This window comes from Sus scrofa, chromosome 1, assembly GCF_054392235.1.
Source record: "Sus scrofa isolate SSC_HxYL_T2T_F1_AM1 chromosome 1, Sscrofa_HxYL_maternal_Yorkshire_Landrace_v2.0, whole genome shotgun sequence".
Taxonomy (NCBI): Eukaryota; Metazoa; Chordata; class Mammalia; order Artiodactyla; family Suidae; genus Sus; species Sus scrofa.
Window position 1 is genome coordinate 203,992,918 of NC_139383.1, and position 20,934 is coordinate 204,013,851.

Here is a 20,934-nt window from a genome sequence, read left to right on the forward strand (position 1 = left end):
TAAGGAGAAGTTAGATAAACAATGTGTTAGGTATGTTCTAAGATGGGTTCATGAGCTGAGACTTCTAAGCCCTTTTATTGTGAGATGTTATGATTCCATAACAGTCTGGCCTTTTGGTAATGATGTGCTATGACCTGTAGATTTTCCCTTTCAGTAGAATAATGCTATGATATCCAAATCCCTTTAAGCTAAAATTGTTTGGGTGATCCAAGTAACCTATGAAGTGCCTTGAGCTCCATGATGAAATATGCTATATAAATAAAAAGGGTAATTTAGTCATAATAAATAATGATAACGATGATGAATGGTGGTGTCACAGAGAAGAAGCTGGCTTGCCATTAGGGAACCCAAAGCAACCAGCTGTGAGCAGGAAATAATGTGTGTGCTGGCCAGAAAAATGCTCAGTGACTAAGACCACATTAACCTTTCAACCAAAGACCTGGATCAACCCTCTGATCCAGAGGTGTGAGCATTTGACATTGAAGAAACTACAGTATTTATCCCAGACCGTGACTATTACCTTGGGCTTATAAGACCTTTACCCAGGCAGGTCAATGGGGAGCTTTGTCTTCCAACAGAAGAGAAAATTGAGTAGGTCAGGGAAATAGCCAATACTCCAAGCCAGTATGCCTTTGAACCCAGTGCTCTTTCCATTCTCTACCAGACCCAGACAATTCCATGGAACACATAGCTTCAGAAAAGAGCCAGTTGGATGAGAAAATGGTAAAATAGGGCCATGCCCCCCAAGATGGCTTGCATAACTGTTTTCCATCCATTTAGGCAAAGTAAGCTTGCTGGTAAAATCCTTGCCCCCTCAGGCAGAGGGGAGCCATTCACTGATGCCCTGGAGCTGATCTCCAGAACTGAGGAAATGCACGGTATGAGCCAGCTTAGTTCTGAGGACAAGGAAAGGACATTGATTTAAGGCTTTGTCCAGCTTGAGATCTAAGATGCATGATTTCTGCCAGAGACCTGATTGATGGCACCTGCTGAAGGACCTCCCCCCCCCCAATTACATGTGCTTGGAGACCCACAAATCACCATATGCAAAGAGGAAGGACCCTGCTCTCTGCCCACCAATAAGTTCCATCAGGAAAAAAAAGAGGTCTGGGAGCTACAGAACCAGGCAACTGTTAGAACTCTTAGACGCCCTCCTTACCAACTTATCTCTGTTCCATTTTGTTAATATATCTATTGAAATTTTATTTTTACAGTGTTCAGCTTTAACCCGTTTGCATTTTGGCATAGTTTAACATATTTATCATTTGAGATTTATTCTGATCCTCTTTTATATTTTATTATCTTCACATTTTTTAACTTTTAACCTTATCAATATTCTTCTTGTGTTTATCCTTTGAAGCTAGTCTATTCTCAGTCATTTAACATTTATTTAGTTTTAATGAAAGAAATTGCTATTTCATATTTCTTAAAACATTTTCTTATTTATCTTTTAAGTAATTTTGTCTCTGAAATTTTTCTTTTCTTTTTTGTATTTCTTTATAATTCTAATTTTATCTCTTCTGTTTCATCTTTTTTATTATTTTTTTATTTTTTGGGTTTTTTTTTTGCCTTTTCTAGGGCTGCTCCCGTGGCATGTGAAGGTTCCCAGGCCAGGGGTCCAATCGGAGCTGTAGCTGCCAGCCTACACCACAGCCACAGCAATGTAGGATCCAAGCCACATCTGCGACCTACACCACAGCTCACAGCAACACCAGATCCTTAACCCACTGAGCAAGACCAGGGATTGAAACCACAACCTCATGGTTCCTAGTCGGATTCGTCAACCACTGAGCCATGACAGGAACTCCCTGTTTCATGTTTTTAATACTGTTTTATTTTCTCAGTTTTCTAAGCATGTGCCTTTGCCTCTTTAACACTGATATTTTAAATGGTAACTTCTTTTGTATTTTAAGCTTTTTAAATTATTTTTCCTTTCAATCTTATTTTTTTTTTCCATAAGATACCAATGTCCAATCCCACAGTAAAAAAGAATCATTTATTACCATAGGAAGGGTCTCTGTTCTTTTCCACAGATCAAGGCAGATATTTTGGAATGTTAATCCTGTCACTCTCACCCTCAACCTTCTGGCTGTGTGACTTTGGGAACCTGCTCTGATGTCTGGGCCTCAGCTCACAAACTCTGAACACCCTGACCCCTTCCAACACTGGAATTCATCCTTCCCTTTAAAAATTCTCAGGTCATGTAGGAGCTGGGCCGGGAGAAACAGTACCGCAATCTTCTCTCTTTTTAGTTAACCATTTTTCAGGCATTCCACTTCTGGTCATTCCACAGCCATTTTTTTTTAAACAATTTCAGCCACTCGATTTAAATAAAGTGACACCTTATTATAACTGTAACCAGAATCCAGTAAAATACAACAAGAATAAAGATTTATCTGTAGTAAATATAAGTAAGCAAATAAAAGCATTGGTCTTCAGGTCAAGGAAATCACAGTATGAGCCCTTTGACACTAACCCACCAAGTAATCGGCAGAAGTTATTTGATTATCATGGACACCAACCCCCCTCTTTTTTAAAAGTAGAGTGTTAAATTAGATTATTTCTAAGTATCCCTCTGTTATTTATTGCCTGTGAGTCTATACCTTTCTATTCAAAGAAACTCTGAGATTAACATCCATGTGTATGAAGATTATATTGTTGTTTGTATGAGGTAGCAGAACCCAAGAGAAGTGATCCCTGCCACAGTAACAAGACCTCTTCAATCAAACCCATGGGGCCAAAAAACAATGTGTTACTATGATAACATAAATGCAGGTTAGGCTGAGCTGGTGCCTGACATACTTGCCGTTGATGACACCATCTGGGTTGAGCATGGGGATGATCTTGAAAATGAAGCTTTCTCTCAAGAGCTGAGCCACAGGGTCACTGCTGACCAGGAACTCCAAGGTCCCCTTCATCATCCAGCTGGCATTGCTCTCCCCTGGATGAACTCGAGCAGTAATCACCTGGTATGGGCGCTGCCCTAGAGAAGAAGAGACATGAGACAATTAAACCTAAATATACCTTCCATTTTCACCAAAATAATCTCCAGGAATCCAGAATTACACCTGAATGGCATGAAGTCTAAAGTGGGTTGATTGTTTAATACATATCTAATGTACATTTGCCCAAGTTCCATCTGCCTCTATGGTCTGCAAGACTCAAGAGAGTGTAAAGGTAAAGCTTGAGGCTGTTATCAAAAGCATAAGCACCTAGTGGCATAAAAAGAATCCAGGAATCAGATTTTAGCAAGATCATCAAAGAAATAATTTACTCTTCAAGCCCAATAGCAAGATGCTGGATGTCACAGATCTGAGATTGGATCTTATCTTCCAAATGTCTGAATTCTCCCCAGGCTGTTTCCTCATCTGTAAAATGAGGGCAATGGTATTGACCTCCTGCAGCTATTATAAAAACAAAAAGGATGTAATTATAAAATATTGGGTGCATTGCTTGCTATTCAGTATGTACCTGTTAGCTCCTAGCTTTCTCAATTATAAAGTCTGGGGTTAGAATGGACCCTCTCATTCCCCAGAGAAAGAGGAGTCAAGTACTGAAACTGTATTGTGAACTTTATGATTGACTTTATGACACTGGACCCAATCCTCCAGCGATTTCACAGAAGAGGAAAGGTCCTGGAAGCTCAAACTTGGAGTTGCAATACTTCCTTCATTTTGCAGAAGAAATCAAGAGAACACTCTCTTCCAATCACAGGGAGTATACTGACATGAAGAGATCTTATGAAGAATGCATTGATAAGAGAAAGATAGACTTATCAGCCTTTCTTTGCTGATAAAAGACACATGGAGCATTGTTGTGTTGAGACCTATTCTTAGACTACATCTGGGTTCATTTGATTGATTAGCGAGGTTGGTCCCCATACATTTGGAGAAGAAGGGGGGATATATGGTATCAAACAAGCTATTAAACAAGTTAGTATCATTAAACAAATGTGTTAGTACATTAAACAAACAAGTTAGTAATATTAAACAAATATGGCATCAAACAAGCTAGACCTTGTCTGCTCTAACCCTCTGTCCAATGTGGACTCTTTTCCTCTGTACCCTCACTCAATTCCTAATAGCTTCTAAACCAGCTCTGCTGATAAGAATTGAATTTTTCCAAGAATAAATATCTTAGCTAATAAACAGCCTAAGAGTTAGACTAGAAATTTTATTCCTGGTCATTCAAATCATATGAGTTAAATATTTAACCATGAGATAAATATGTCTTGTTTCCCTTAAACAGCATTCTTTCTGAGGGAAAAAAATGGTGTCTTTATTTCTGTACAAAGGAGGACAAAACTGAATAACTCTCAATAACACATAAAGTATAAGTAATAGAAGATAAAGAGAAATAAGCTTTTAGTTACTGAATTATATTACTATTGTCATCAATTAAAACAAAACAAAAAAAAACCCCTCTGTCAACAGCCAATGAGATTCAGGTTTAAGGGGCATATATATATTCATGTATTTTTACTGACTATAGTGAGAGCAAGTTACTTCCCCTTGTAGTTCCTTTATATATTGGGGATAGTATTCAGTTATATTTTTTCTTAAGCAGGTGTCTTGAATGTACTCCAAGAATTGTAGGAGGCACTGGATAGAAAAAAATTTGAATCTATTATAGCCCTTGTTCTGTAAAAGGCCAAAGCATTTGTTGATAGTGACAAACATGCAAGCAAATAATGACAAGTGAGCTAGTGGAGGTGTATATAAAGCACCAAAAGTAGATCTGACTAAGAGAGGGAAGGACATTTCCAGAGATGTGATGCTATTTAGACTGAGCGCTGCAGAGTAAGTATCATCTACCCAGAGCGAGAAGGTGAGGAAGGGTCTTCCAAGCAAAGGAAAAGATACCCGCAAAGAACACAGAGAAGTGAAAAGCCAGTGTGTTCAAGCATAAAGAAAAGCTATGAGTGGCTGAAGCAAAGGACTGGAAGTGGGAGCTCATTGTAGAAAAATGGGCTGGTGTAAAACTGGTAAAATCCTTCCTTATATATTTTGTTTAGGGGTTTGCACTTTATTCTGCAGATCAGGAGTTCTCATCTATGGAGTCAATGTCTTCATGGGATGCTATGACCTACAATGAGATCTATTACAGAATTATTGGTTACTAATAAAAGTGTAAATGTTTGCTCTGTGGATATATATATTTATAAACATTTATAAATATACATTACATAGATATACACAGAAATATACATATATACATATCGTACAAAATGCTGGTTGCTGGCCTTCTTTCCTACTACCAGACTCCTGATTTGGGGGGTTTAAAAAGTGTCCAAATCAAAACACCTAGCTTTGTGTATTTTCTTGTAGGTAGGAGTAGCCATATGACAGGGAGTTGTGGACAATGAGATGGAAATGGTAGCAGAGGGTGAATCTTTCCTGAAAAGTGATTAAAAGGCACAGTTTCACCCAACAAATGCCTTCATGGTTTTTGTCTCTTATCTCGTATTCTTGTATCTCCTTTCTTCCTCCCTGGAACATAGACATGATACTTTCAGGAGAAGAAGCCAATTTGAGAATCAAAGTCACATGATAAGATGGTGACCAGAAAGGTAGAAAGAGCCTGGGTTCTTGAAAAAAAATCTCTTAAGCAGCTACCCTGCACTTTCACTAGCTTCTTCAGTGCCTCTGGATATTTGAGACCAAAAACCCACAATTTGGCTAGGCAAATGCAGTCACATTCTGCTACATCTTCTTAGACTCTAGTCTAAATTATGTAAATATAAGATCAGGTAAAAGTCATTCTTATAATAAGGTTATCTCGAATAGCATGCATCAAAGTATGCTTTCTGGATAGTGGAGAAAAGAGTGAAAGAGATAGTTGTAATGAGAATATTTGTCATGTGTGTCCCAGAGGAAAAAAAAATAAAAAAAAATACAAACCACAGTTGAGAACAACTATTTTAAGAAATAGAGAATGATGGCTTTTCAGCTTCAAAAAATAATTCTAACATTTATGTAGATAACATTTGTTTAATCAGAGGCAACATGACCTACTGGAGTAGAGAACAACTTTTAGAGTTCTATTTCCAGAGTTCAAATTCTAGCCCCATCATTTGCTCCCTGAGATGAACTATGTAAGTTTCTGAAGAATCTGAGTATTAGATTGGGTGTCTGTATGTAAGACAAACAGTTTACTAACTGGACTTTACTAAGTAAACATATCAGGGAGGGATGGAGAGATGTACAGATAGCTAGCTGAGCACAATTGAAGTTAGTCGAAGGTCAATTTTCCCACTTTGTCATTTGCTCACAGTCACTTTCACTCCCTCCAAAGCAAGCTCTATTGGCATTCCAAAAAAAAAAAGCTTGTTGAGAAATAAAGAGGCTTGATGAATCTGTACCCAATCAGTAGCCTATTTTCAGTTCTATAATTCCCTATCACTCTCTTTGTGTTTTTTGAACTATGTTCATTTACAGCATATTGAACAACAATAGGAAGTGCTTCGGGTCCAGCAAGAAAAAATTAAAAAATAGCTTAAGTTCTTATAAATGTTCAACATCGACTGAACACTCTGCATTGTCTGGGCCAGTTGAGTTGCATTGCCTGATAGCCAGTGAAATGCAGTGCATTAGCCAATATGCTTAATGCAGCCTTTGCAAAGAGATATCAATGACATTCTTCGTCCCATTGGAGACTCAGGTTGATAATCTGCTAGACTGCAATATACCACAAGACCCAATACGCTGTTCTGAGCATTCTGAAGAAGCAAAGAGGGAAAACTGTTGGTTCTCATGAAGACATAAGCAGAAGCAGCATTTTAGCCATTTCTAGTTGATTTCCTCACTTCCTCTCTGTGATTTAAGGCAATTTTGCAGTCATATTGCTGAGTTAAACTTAGGGGACCACTCAATTGTAGCAGCAAATTGTGCTCCAGAGAACCCATAATAGACAACAGCTGTAAAGAATATGCAACATACATACTATGTGTTCTTTCTTGTACCTGACAATTTCAGTTTTAATAACTCATTTTTGCTTAGGGTAGGGCAAGGAGTGTCAGGTATCTGCCTTTTCTTTCTCAGCCATTTATAAAATCTATTCCAGAGGCCACCAAAATGTATGGGGGGAGTCAGGGTTTAGCAATATTCTAATTCTTAAAGCTACATATTGGATTTATGTTAGTGGTAATGACACTTGTTAGAAACAAGTACAGGATTGTATAATGCCTGAGAGATAATAGGCTCAAGGCCAATGGAAAACTGAGTAAGAACTGAAGACACGTGTGATGATACACACGTGTATCCAACTATAGAAACATTCATTCATTTATTCCTTCTTTCTTTCAACAATATATATTAAGCTCCTCCTGGCACTCTGTAAGGTTCTGGAGATTCTAAAAGAAATGAGGATTTTTGCCCTCAGGGACCTAATAATACTCTGGTGGGGAAGACAGGCCCACAGATAATTATGATCCAATGTGATCAAGGACATATGTCAAGACATTTTCAAAGCACAGTGGAATGCTCATTATGACATTATTTATGGTAATGCAAGCAACCGAAAATGACTTAAATGTGCATCCACAGGAAATTAGTTAAGGAAATGATACATAAAACAGAATACTATGCAACTATTAAAATGGCACATAGATTTCTTTCTGATGACACAATAAGATATATGTCACATAATGATAAGTGAAAAAATATAAGGGAGAGCTTTGCATCATAATGGATCCCATTTGTGTTTAATTGTAGCTACTTAAAAGTATCTATACACAGAGGCACATCTGCCAGTGGAGGCCACTTGAGTCATTTTTATGTCCTCTTTATTCCAATCTAGAATTTTTGTCTCTTCAGAAAATAGCAATCATTGTCAGTTTTCATAAAGGCAAAGTATTGTCCAATAGTAGTAAACCACAGAAGAGAAAAAAAAATTTTAATGGATTTCCACAGAAGAGGTGACATTTGATCTGGTTCATCCAGTTTGAGTCAGAGTTTGCTAGATGAAAAAAAGAAAGGAGGGAGATGAGAGAAAAGGGCTAAGCAGATGTATTTGGAAAATAACAAGGTTGTAAAGCACATAGTCTCTAAAGAAGAGTGATGTGATTTTATGTGACTGAAACACTAGCTATATGGTGGGTGAAAGGGGAGTGATGCTACAAATCTAAGTCTGTACTTCCTTCTTTTAAACAGGCCTTTTAGCACACGCTAAGAAGTTTGGAAACAATCTTATAAGCTGTGGAAGCACCATGGAAAATCATTCTGCAAGGTTGTGATCAAAAGAGAGTTCTTGTTGGAGCTGAAGATGGTAGGAGAAATGGCCAAAAGAGCATGTCATGACTTCAAAAGTCAAGTCAGTTAACTTGACCTTAACTCCAGAAGAGAGGGATAAAAATGCCCTGACTATAGGGCAAGGGGTTGGGGAGGGAGGCGAGAAAACAGAAATGGAAAAGAAATGTCTATGAAAGAAGATTTGGGGAAAGAGAAGACTGGAAAAGAGGTGTGGTGGGAAGAAATTTTATTCATTAATATACATAACGCTAATGCTTCTTACCAAAGGTAGCATGCTATGAGCATTTTTTGCACTGTGTGTTTTTCATTAACTAATGTGTCTTGGAGATTATTCTGCATCAGTATATAACGATTCTTCCATCCCTCTATTTTAATCAGCATGTATTTATGGCATCATTTACATACAATAAATTTTATCAATTTTAATTTTCCAATTCAATGAATTTTGACAAATGTATGCAGTGCTGTAAAACCATTATGACCATGATATAGACCATTATTATCATCACAAAAATCCCCCTCATTTCCTTTGCACCTCAACCCATCCCCACTCTCTGGCTTTTTGTCTCTATAGCATTGTCTTCTCTAGAATTTCATAATTGATTCATACAGCATATTACCTTTCTGTCTTATTTTCTTAGCATAATGCTTTTGAGTCATTCATGTTGTTACAGCTATCAATATTTTTTTCCTGTTAGCCACTGATTCATATTCCAATATACTATGTAGCAATGGACATGTCACAATTTGTATATCCCTTCACCTGTTGATAAGCATCTGTGTCATTTCCAGTTTAGGGCTAATATGAAACAAGGTGTTATAAATCATCATGGATACATTTTCCTTTGAGGTGAATACCTGGAAGTAGAATTTCTGCATATTATGGTAAGAATATTATGGTAGGGTATTAAGAAGTGTTGCCAAACTGTTTCCTTAAGAGTCTGTACCACTCTGCATGCCCATCAGCAGATTTTGAGAGTTCCAGTTGATGGAAATAATGACCAGCTCTTAATATTGTCAGACTTTTTCATTGCAGTCATTCTAATGTGAAGGTAGTAGGGTCTAATTGTTGTTTAATTTTCCATTGCCCTGATGACTCATGATGTTGAGAATCTTCATATGTACTTTTTAGCCACTGTCATATTTTCTTAAGGGAAATGTCTGTTCAGATATTTTTCCCATTTTAAAATTGGGTTGTCTTATGATTGAGTTTGAAGTGTTCCTATATATTCTAAATAGAATCCTTTAACAGATGATTATAAATTCTTCTCCAGTCTTTGGCTTATCTTTTCATTTTCTTGACAAAGTATTTTGAAGCACGATTCGTTAATTTGACAAAATCAAATTTATCCTTTCTTTTCTCTTTCATGGTTTGGATATTTGGTGTTCCATTTAAGAAATCTTTGCCTAACTCAATGTGACCCCGATTTTCTTCTGAAAGATTTATAGTCCAAGTTTAACATTTAAATCTATCTATATTAGGTCTAGTGAGTTAATTTTGGATTATGATATGATGTGAAGGTTGAGATTCATGTTTTCTCTACATGATATCCTTTAGGATTGTCTATACATTCAGTCTTATCTTCTGTAAACAATAGCACTTTTATTTTTTCTTCTCCAAATCTTAAGGAATTTATTTCAACTGGAGGGTGGGATGCTACTGGCATCTGCTGGCCTCTGTTGGGTTTGTATTATGCCAGGGATGTTACTAAACACTCTATAATGTACAGGACAGACTCCCATAACAAAAAATTATCTGGCCCAGGTGTCACTAGAGACGAGAATGGGAAAACTCTATTTTATTACACTAGATAGACTATATTAAATAGAACTGGTAATAGTGGCAATGCTTTTCTTGTTTCCAGTCTCAGAAGGAAAGCTTGCAACATTCCCCCATGAAGGCTTTTGAAATTACCCCTTAACAAATTACAAAAGTTTCCTTCTAGTTCTTCTTGCTAAGAGTTTTTGATCTTAAATTATGTCAAATTATTTCAAGTGATTTTTTAGCTTCTATTGAAATGGATACATAATCGTCACCCTTATTCTGTTAATGCGATGAACTGCATTGATATATTTACTTTTATTCCCTTTATAGAAAACTTTGAATACACATAAAGATATTTACTGCCCAGCTACAACCACTATGAGTTCCCACCTATTTTTTGTTTCATTTATACTCCCAGTCTAGCTCTCACAAGATTATTTTGAAACAAATCTTAGGCAGAACTTTCTTTTACATTTTTTTCAGGTTGTATCAGTCTACCATTCCTGAAATAAATCAATTTGATTAAGATATATTATTATTTTATGTAATTCAGGATTCAGTTGTTTTCTCGGGATTTTTACATCCATGTTCCTATAGATGAGAGAGACTGGCTGATAATTTTTCTTTCTTGTAATGTCTTTTTTAGACTTAAATATCAAGGGCATGAAAAGTTGGAAGGAATTGCCACGTTTTTCTTTTCTGTCGAAGATTTTAGAACATTAGAAATCTTTCTTCTTTAAATTTATGGTAAAATTTCTCAGTGAAGACATTTAAGCCTAGAATTTTTTTTCTCTGAATATTTTAATAACACAAATTATATAATAATTCAACCAAATTATTAAAAAGCATTAAAATTATGTAATAAAAATTCAACTATTTATTTCTTCACCAGTTTCGTAACTATACATTTCAATGTAATTGAAAGTTGTATTTTCAAATTTGTTGCTGTCAAGTTGTTTTTAAATAATTATTATATTTAAGAATCTTTGGTGGAGGTCCTTATTTTTATTTGTGAACTAGAGCTTTTTATTCTTTTTTTTTTTTTTATTTTCACACTGTACAGCAAGGGGGTCAGCTTATCCTTACATGTATACATTACAATTACATTTTTTCCCCCACCCTTTCTTCTGTTGCAACATGAGTATCTAGACATAGTTCTCAATGCTATTCAGCAGGATCTCCTTGTAAATCTATTCTAAGTTGTGTCTGATAAGCCCAAGCTCCCGATCCCTCCCACTCCCTCCCCCTCCCATCAGGCAGCCACAAGTCTCTTCTCCAAGTCCATGATTTTCTTTTCTGAGGAGATGTTCATTTGTGCTGGATATTAGATTCCAGTTCCAAGTGATATCATATGGTATTTCCCTTTGTCTTTCTGGCTCATTTCACTCAGAATGAGATTCTCTAGTTCCATCCATGTTGCTGCAAATGGCATTATGTCATTCTTTTGTATGGCTGAGTAGTATTCCATTGCGTATATATACCACCTCTTCCGAATCCAATCCTCTGTCGATGGACATTTGGGTTGTTTCCATGTCCTGGCTATTGTGAATAGTGCTGCAATGAACATGAGGGTGCATGTGTCTCTTTTAAGTAGAGTTTTGTCCAGATAGATGCCCAAGAGTGGGATTGTGGGGTCATATGGAAGTTCTATGTATAGATTTCTAAGGTATCTCCAAACTGTTCTCCATAGTGGCTGTACCAGTTTAGATTCCCACCAACAGTGCAGGAGAGTTCCCTTTTCTCCACAGCCCCTCCAGCACTTGTTATTTGTGGATTTATTAATGATGGCCATTCTGACTGGTGTGAGGTGGTATCTCATGGTAGTTTTGATTTGCATTTCTCTTATAATCAGCGATGTTGAGCATTTTTTCATGTGTTTGTTGGCCATCTGTATATCTTTGGAGAAATGTCTATTCAGGTCTTTTGCCCATTTTTCCATTGATTGATTGGTTTTTTTGCTGTTGGGTTGTATAAGTTGCTTATATATTCTAGAGATTAAGCCCTTGTCAGGTGCATCATCATTTGAAACTATTTTCTCCTATTCTGTAAGTTGTCTTTTTTTCTTTTTGGTTTCCTTTGCTGTGCAAAAGCTTTTCAGTTTGATGAGGTCCCATGGATTTATTTTTGCTCTAGTTTCTATTGCTTTGGGAGACTGACCTGAGAAAATATTCATAATGTTGATGTCAGAGAGTGTTTTGCCTATGTTTTCTTCTAGGAGTTTGATGGTGTCCTGTCGTATATTTAAGTCTTTCAGCCATTTTGAGTTTATTTTGGTGCATGGTGTGAGGGTGTGTTCTAGTTTCATTGCTTTGCATGCAGCTGTCCAGGTTTCCCAGCAATGCTTGCTGAATAGACTTTCTTTTTCCCATTTTATGTTCTTGCCTCCCTTGTCAAAGATTAATTGACCATAGGTGTCAGGGTTAATTTCTGGATTCTCTATTCTGTTCCATTGGTCTGTCTGTCTGTTTTGGTACCAGTCGCACACTGTTCTGATGACTGTGGCTTTGTAGTATTTCTTGAAGTCTGGGAGAGTTATGCCTCCTGCTTGGTTTTTGTTTCTCAGGATTGCTTTGGCAATTCTGGGTCTTTTGTGGTTCCATATAAATGTTTGGATTGTTTGTTCTAGTTCTGTGAAAAATGTCATGGGTAATTTGATAGGGATTGCATTGAATCTGTAGATTGCTTTGGGTAGGATGGCCCTTTTTACAATATTGATTTTCCCATCCAGGAACATGGAATATCTTTCCATTTCTTTACATCTTCTTTGATTCTTTGATTAAAGTTTTATAGTTCTCGGCATATAGGTCCTTTACCTCCTTGGTCAGGTGTATTCCGAGGTATTTGATTTTGTGAGGTACAATTTTAAAAGGTATCGTATTTTTGTATTCCTTTTCTAATGTTTCATTGCTGGTATACAGAAATGCGACTGACTTCTGAATGTGAATCTTACATCCTGCTACTTTGCTGAATTTATTAATCAGTTCAAGTAGTTTTTAGGTTGAGTCCTTAGGGTTTTCTATGTATAGTATCATGTCATCTGCATACAGTGACAGTTTTATCTCTTCTCTTCCTATATGGATGCCTTTTATTTCTTTTGTTTGTCTAATTGCTGTGGCTAGGACTTCCAAAACTATGTTGAAGAGCAGTGGTGAGAGTGGGCATCCCTGTCTTGTTCCAGATTTGAGTGAGAAGGCTTTCAGTTTTTCTCCATTGAGGATTATATTTGCTGTAGGTTTATCATAAATGGCTTTGATTATATTCAGGAATGTTCCCTCTATACCCACTTGGGTGAGGGTCTTGATCATGAATGGATGTTGGACTTTGTTAAATGCTTTTTCTGCGTCTATTGAGATGATCATATGATTTTTGACTTTTTTTTTGTTAATGTGGTGTATGATGCTGATTGATTTGTGTATGTTGAACCATCCTTGTGAACCTGGGATGAACCCAACCTGGTCATGGTGTATAATTTTTTTGGTATGTTGTTGGATTCGGTTGGCTAAGATTTTGTTGAGAATTTTTGCATCTATATTCATCAATGATATTGGCCGATAGTTTTCTTTTTTGGTGGTATCTCTGTCTGGTTTTGGAATGAGGGTGATGGTGGCATCATAGAATGTCTTTGGGAGTATTCCTTCTTCTTCAACCTTTTGAAAGAGTTTACGGAGGATGGGCAGCAGATCCTCTTTATATGTTTGATAGAATTCACCTGTGAAGCCATCTGGTCCTGGACGTTTATTTGTAGGGAGTGATTTTATGACATCTTCAATTTCATTTCTAGTGATCGGTTTGTTCAGTTGGTCTGTTTCTTCTTGATTCAGTTTTGGCAGCCTGTAAGATTCTAGAAAATTGTCCATTTCTTCCAGATTGTCAAACTTGTTGCCGTATAGTTGTTCATAGTATTCTCTTATGGTTTTTTGTATTTCTGCTGTATCCATTGTGATTTCTCCTTTTTCATTTATAATTTTGGTTATTTGGGTTCTTTCTCTCCTCTTTTTAGTGAGTCTGGCCAGGGGTTTATCAATTTTGTTCACCTTTTCAAAGAACCAGCTCTTGGTTTTATTAATTTTCTCTATTGTTTTTTGAGTCTCTATTTTATTGATTTCTTCTTTGATCTTTATAATTTCCTTCCTTCTGCTGACTTTAGGACTTTTTTGTTCTTCTTTTTCTAATTCATTTAGGTGGAGGGTTAAGTTGTCAATTTCTTCTTTTGGGAGAAAGGCCTGTATTGCTATAAATTTCCCTCTGAGCACTGCTTTCGCAGCATCCCATAGATTTTGGGAGGTTGTGTCTTCATTATCATTTGTTTCAAGGTAGTTTTTAATTTCCTTCTTGATTTCCTCATTGACCCATTGGTTTTTTAGTAGCATGTTGTTGAGTCTCCATGGAGTAGGTTTTTTCTCTTTCCTTTTCCCATGGTTGATTTCTAATTTCATGGCATTGTGGTCAGAGAAGATACTTGAGATAATTTCTATGCTCCTAAATTTATTGAGATTAGCTTTGTGTCCCAATATGTGGTCGATTCTTGAGAATGTTCCATGAGCATTTGAGAAGAATGTGTATTCTGCTTTTTTTGGATGTAGTGTCCTGAAGATATCAATGAAGTCTAACTTTTCTATTGTTTCCTTTAGGATCTCTGTTGCTTTATTGGTTTTCTGTCTAGAGGATCTGTCCATTGATGTGAGGGGGGTATTAAGGTCTCCTACTATGATTGTATTCTCATCAATATCTCCCTTTATGTCTGTTAATATTTGTTGTATGTATCTGGGTGCTCCTGTATTTGGGGCATATATGTTGATGATAGTAACATTCTCTCCTTGGATGGATCCCTTAATCATTAAATAGTGTCCTTCTTTGTCTTTCTTTATGTCTTTTGTTTTAAAGTCTATTTTGTCTGATATGAGTGTTGCGACTCCTGCTTTTCTGTCTTGTCTATTGGCGTGAAATATTTTTCCCCACCCTTTCACTTTCAATCTATATGTATCTTTTGTCCTAAGGTGAGTTTCTTATAGGCAGCATATTGAAGGTTTTTGTCTTTTTATCCACTCAGCCACTCTGTGTCTTTTGATTGGGGCATTCAGTCCATTGACATTTAAGGTGATAATTGATAGATGATTATTTATTGCCATTTGAACCTCATGTTCCAGTTGATTCTGTGGTTCTCCATTCTTCCTTTCTTTTTTTTTTTTGGTTGGATGGTCTCCTGTTGTTATCTGCTTGAGTGGTTTTTTTTTTCATTTTTTGCAAATGCAATATTTGGTTTTGGCTTGTAGTTGCCCTGTTTTTTAAGTATGCTAACCCCTTCCCATAATTGTGTGTTTTAGCCTGATGGTCCTGTAAGTTCAAACACTTCATTACTATATTAAAATTAAGAAGAGAAACATACAAACATACAAAAAGGGTTATTTACTTCCTAACATCCCTTGCCCAGATTTTATGGTTTTGATGACTCTTTTTTATTTTTTTCTTTTTAATCTTATTTTGTTTGAAGCATGTTCATGATTAAATCTGTATGCTGGCTTATTTGACTGACTGCTCTGATTGCAGTTTCCTCAGTCCTAGTTCTTCCTCTTCTTTTTTTTTTCTTTTCTTTTGTCTTCCCTTTCCTTCCTTTCTTTTTGGTTTAGAGAAGCCTTTCACTGTTTCTTTTAGCCTGGGTTTTGTGTTGCTGTATTCTTTTAGTTTTTGTTTGTTGGGAAAAATTTTTATTTCCCCTTCTATTTTAAATGATATTCTTGCTGGATAGAGTATTCTAGGTTGCATATTTTTTCCTTTGAGCACTTTAAATATCTCTTGCCATTCCCTCCTGGCCTGTAGTGTCTCTGTAGAGAAATCAGCTGATATTCTTATGGGGGTTCCCTTGTAGGTAACATTCTGCTTTTCTCTTGCTGCCTTTAGGATCCTCTCTTTATCACTAACTTTTGCCATTTTTATTATGATGTGTCTTGGTGTGGGTCTGTTTGGGTTCAGTTTGTTTGGGACCCTCTGTGCTTCTTGTATCTTGAACCCAGTATCCTTTAGATTTGGGAAGTTTCCATTGATAATTTCTTCAAATATATTTTCCATCCCTTTATCTTTTTCTGCTCCTTCTGGAATTCCTATTATGCGTAGATTGGCCCGTTTTATATTGTCCCATAGGTCTCTTATATTGCTTTCCAGTTTTTTGATTCGGTTTTCTGTCTGTTGACCGGATTGAGTGATTTCCATTATTCTATCTTCCATATCACTGATTCGTTCTTCTGCATTATTCATTCTGGTTTTTACTGCCCTTAGTTCAGTTTGCATCTCTGCAAATGAATGTTCTAGTTTTTCTTGGCTCCTCATTATATTTTCTAGTTCCTTTCTGAGGGTATCTGCATTACTGTTCATATCTTCTCTTAATTCCTTCAGTATTTTCACTATTTCTCTTTTGAACTCCAGGTCTGTCTGACTGCAGAGATCTGTTTCATTGTTGACTGTTTTAGGTGAGTTCTCCTGTTGGTTTGACTGGGGGTGGTTTCTCAGCTTCTTCATCTTGCTTGTTGTTTTCTTTCTCCCGAGGTAGGTGTACTCTCCGTTATCGGGCAGTGTTTGCCTTGTCACTGCCGTGGAATATTTCCTGAGGGCTGTCGTTGTTGGTCAATCTTTTTTGAGGCAGTGTGGCTTTTCTGGAGTGTTGATGGGGCTAACAGTGTTTCTTTGAAGCAAAGGAGGGTTCCTGAGGGCAGACAGGACTGGGAGGTCCAAACAACGATGGTAGCAGATTTCACTTGCTCATGCAGAGCTTGCGCTGGTGTTTTTAGGCTGTGGGGTTCTTGCAGGGGGTTGGCGGTGTTGGGCAGCTGCTCCTCAGGAGTTCAGCACCCCCTGGGGGCTGGAGCAGCTATCTGGGTCACTGAGAACCTAAGAGGCTCTTCCCTAGGGCAGCCCAACTCAGAAGGACAGCCTGAGAATGTAGGCGCATCTTTTCACAGTCTGGCCGAGCTTGTTGCAGCTTTTCTGGGCTGCAGGGGCTCTTCCAGGGGGCTGGTGGTGCTGAGTAGCTATTCCACGGGAGTGGGGCACCCCCTGGGGGCTTGGGCGGGTAGCAGGGCCACTGGAAACGCAAGAGGCTCCTCCCCAGGGCAGCCCGACTCAGAAAGACTGTCTGAGATCTTTTCCCGACTCGGCCAGGCTTGTTGCAGCTTTTCTGGGCTGCAGGGGGTCCTGCCTGGAGCTGGCAGTCCTATGCAGCTGGTCCACTAGGTCTCAGCAGCCCCTGGGGGCTTGGGCGTGTAGCAGGGCCGTTGGAGACCCAAGAGGCTCCTCCCCGGGGCAGCCCGACTCAGAAAAACCGTCCGAGAATTAGGCCAATCTATTCACGGCCTGGCTAGGCTTGTTCTAGCTTTTCTGGGCTGCAGGTCTTTTCTCGGGGGCTGGTGGTGTTTGGTGCTTCTCTGCGGAAGTGTAGCCCCTCCAAAGGGCAAGCAGGCCTGTGCAGGGACAGCCCCTGCGGTGGTAGGCTTCAGGCAATTGTTGAGGCCAGCCCTCCTGGATCGCAGGCAGCCCCAGGTTCGGCAAGAGCATAGGGGGTGGCGGGGGTGGGGGGAGGGAATGCACTGGGAAGCACAGCTTTCTGCTAGCTAGTGGGCCTGTAAGCTTGCTGTGGTGTGGGGGGTATTCTATGGGGACCCACCACTTCTTCTCTCCCCTCCCCAGCACGGGCGCAGACCAGGCTCTTCTCCCAGGTTCCCTCTGATGCGGCTTTCCACTTCCCCGCCCCTGGAGTATTGTTCCCTTCCTCCGCAACAGCTTTGTTTTCTAGTCTCCCAGGAAGTCTCTGCCCTGTCAAATGGTTTCTAGACCTCCCAAGCAGTTTCCCCTCCGCCCCGCCCCCATGGGGACTAACCTCCTGGGCGGAGGTCTCGGTGCCCAGCCCCCACCCAGGCATCGCCCGGCCCTTTCTCGGGGACTAACCTTCTGAGGCGGGGGAGCTTTTTATTCTTAATCATTCTCAAAGAGAGCATATCACCTTTAGTCTTTTCCAAAAAAAAAAAAAAAAATTACATGTTTATTTTATAGTTGCTTTCTCTTTCATTTATTTCTGCTCAATTTTCTTTTTCCTTGGTATCAATATTTTTGTTCTTCTACAAAGAACTTGAAATGGTATTTAGATCATTGTCCCAGTGTATGATGGAATTTTATAAATGTTATCCATGTATTTAAAAGAATCCTGTTGAGTGCAATACTCCATTTACACCGATTAGATCAGATGGTCATATCTGATATCTAGTCATATCATTCATATTTTCAATATTCTTACTTGATATTACGTCTCTTATTCTATGAGATACTGAGAGAAGTATGTTAAATATCTCCAAAGACCCTTTTAGGTTTGTCTGTTTCTCCTTAAAAGGTTGTCAATTTTTGTTTATTTTGAAGCTATGTTTTAACTGAAAACAGATTTATCATTGTCGTGTTGTCCTAACTGGACATTTTATTGTCATAAGATATTCCTCTATTCCTACTAAAGCATTTCAACTTAGCTTCTCCTTTGTCTATATTAGTACAGCTATGCTGTATTTCTTTTGGTTAGTATTGACAATGTGTATCATTTCCCATCTCCTTGCTTTCAAACTTTCTATAATCTTTCAGTAGGTATTTATTTCTTAGCCATATCACATAGTCAAATATTATATTTTATTCAGTCTAGCCATTTTTACTTCTCTTAAATGGAATATTTAGTCAATTTACATTTAATACAATAATCATATATGTGTATTTAACTCTGTCACTTTATTATTTTCTCCTCATTCATCTTTTGTATAATCTATTTTCTTTCCCATCTTGTCTCTGTTGTGGTTGATTGGGTATTTTTCCCTATTATTCGTTTTTCCTGTCTATTAGTCTAGTAGTTATACATCCTTTTTTTCTTCTTTAGTTAGAGATTACAATATGCACCTTTGATTTATCATAGTATAATATAATCTACCATACTATAAATCTTAAAACAGACAAAACATATGTATTGGGTCATAAAGCCAGTGTTAATTTAAATGGTATATTTTCCTCTTTTAGTTATTCTTCATTCCTTGAGACAAGTGCCATCAGGTTTTACTTTTCTTCTGCCTGAAAAATCACCCATCATTATTTTCTGATACAGGTCTGCTAACAGTGAATATTCTCTCTGTGTTTTCTTCTTCATTTGTCTAAAAATGAATTCATCCCAACTTCATGTTTGAAAATTTTTTGCTGAGTAGTAGATTATATCTTACCCCTGGTTCTAAACTCTGTTTTCTATTTCTTTCCATGTTACTTCCATCAGATCCTACAAGAACTTGGCTGCTTTTCACACCTCTGACAAGTACTCAAAAGGTTGTCTCCTCATTTTGCAGAAATGGGAATATGTGCTTTTGTTTTCTACTATACATGTTCTTTTTGTGTGGTTTCCAAAAGAAGGGGGAATGTTTTCAATGGAAATTCCAAGTTCTTGAACTTTCTTATGCTCTTTTTGAAAAACTTCTCTGTTGATTGTATTGAAATTTCCAGGTAGACAATCCTAACATCTGCAAAGAATGAAACATTTCTTTCTCTCCAAAGGTTATGGCAGTTATTCTTCCTACATTTTTAATGTCTTAGAATTTCCTCAATAATTGAAATAAAATCAATTCACAACTGGTGGCTCTCTGACAGACTAACTGATAATTTGGGCTAGCTCTGTTAAAATGTGTGGGGTTGTATGTAAGCAGTCCATGACATTTCTATAGAAACTTGCAGCTGAGAAGGCAGACATTACCGTATCCCTTTAGTTCTCAGAGTAAATGGTGACAAGCATTATTCTATTCTCATTCATAAAGCTAAAAAGGAGAGAAAGCAAGAGAAAAATTCAGGTGCTCTGAATCAAAATGCAATGTTCTTTTCTTTTTCCATGTGTTATTCTGTAAATATCCTTAAGAGTAAGGCTGAAATGAATCCTCTTGAGATAAAACATAATGATATACTGAGGGGAAAACAAGTACCATGTAAATTTTGAATCAGGCAAGCCAGGTTTGAGGCCCAGTTCTATCTCATACTAATTGAATGGATTTGGGGGAATTAAACTATTTGGAAATCTCAGTTCCTGACCTATAAAATAAGGCTCTCTTAGGCCTTTGAAGCACTAAATTCAATGATTATCAATGGCAATGTGAAATATGGTAGATGAAAATAAAATTTTTCTGGCCAGTGGTTTCAATCCCTTTGATTCTATTATATCCTTCTGTATTCTTTTAATAGAGAGCCTAACAAGAAGCAAAATTACATGGGACTTTATCTCCTTTTTTCTCTTTTGCAAATATCCGGAAGAAAGTGCTAATAAGTAGCAAAGTCAAGTCAGGTAGCGGCAGAAGAAAACAGTGCAGGTAATCATGGCTACTAATCAGCTTCGGAACAATCAAGTGTGGGCTGGATCTCACTTGCTGCTCCAAACAACCTGGGCGCAACCGCTTCTCAGATGAGTATGGTCTTCCATTGACATGCCCTCTTTTACAGACTCTTAAGCTATGAGCTTTCTGGGCCCATATGCCATGAGAATTAAGAAATTGACCAGATCACAGTTTCCAAACTATTCTCATCTGGAGTTGCTCCAAATGCTGAGGTAAAATCTTCACTTTACTCCCAATTGCTCATCTTCACTCCCACTCACCTCCACTGGCAAGAAGTGGCTTCAGATCATGTCCCTCCCAAAACTTTACACTCTGCCTTCCTCTCTTTGCCTGAGGAATGACCCCTTACCCCCGGTGAAGGACATACAGGCTGAGAAGCTCTAACTTATTTCTGTGAAGAGATTTCTGAATTTTCACCTGAGATATAGGGGCTCCTGCACTGACAGGGGGAACAGGATGCTCCCAGACCCCACTTGCCTCCCTGAGGATCCATGGGGGCAGCAGGGAGGCAGCCATGGAACAAAGACTGACCTTAGGT

General features: G+C 37.9%; 1 protein-coding gene across 15 annotated transcripts in view; it reads right to left on the reverse strand.

The window, feature by feature from the left end:
- Positions 1-20,934, reverse strand: part of AGBL1 (AGBL carboxypeptidase 1) — a 1,231,135-nt gene that overhangs the window by 596,197 nt on the left and 614,004 nt on the right. For all 15 annotated transcript variants that reach the window (XR_014820420.1, XR_014820412.1, XR_014820416.1 and 12 more), the window contains one exon: positions 2,803-2,983. Coding sequence is in view for 9 of the 15 variants with exons in the window: in XM_084983081.1 (XP_084839207.1) it covers positions 2,803-2,983 (181 nt within the window). In the remaining 6 variants the exon portion in view is untranslated. The remainder of the gene's footprint in view (positions 1-2,802; positions 2,984-20,934) is intronic.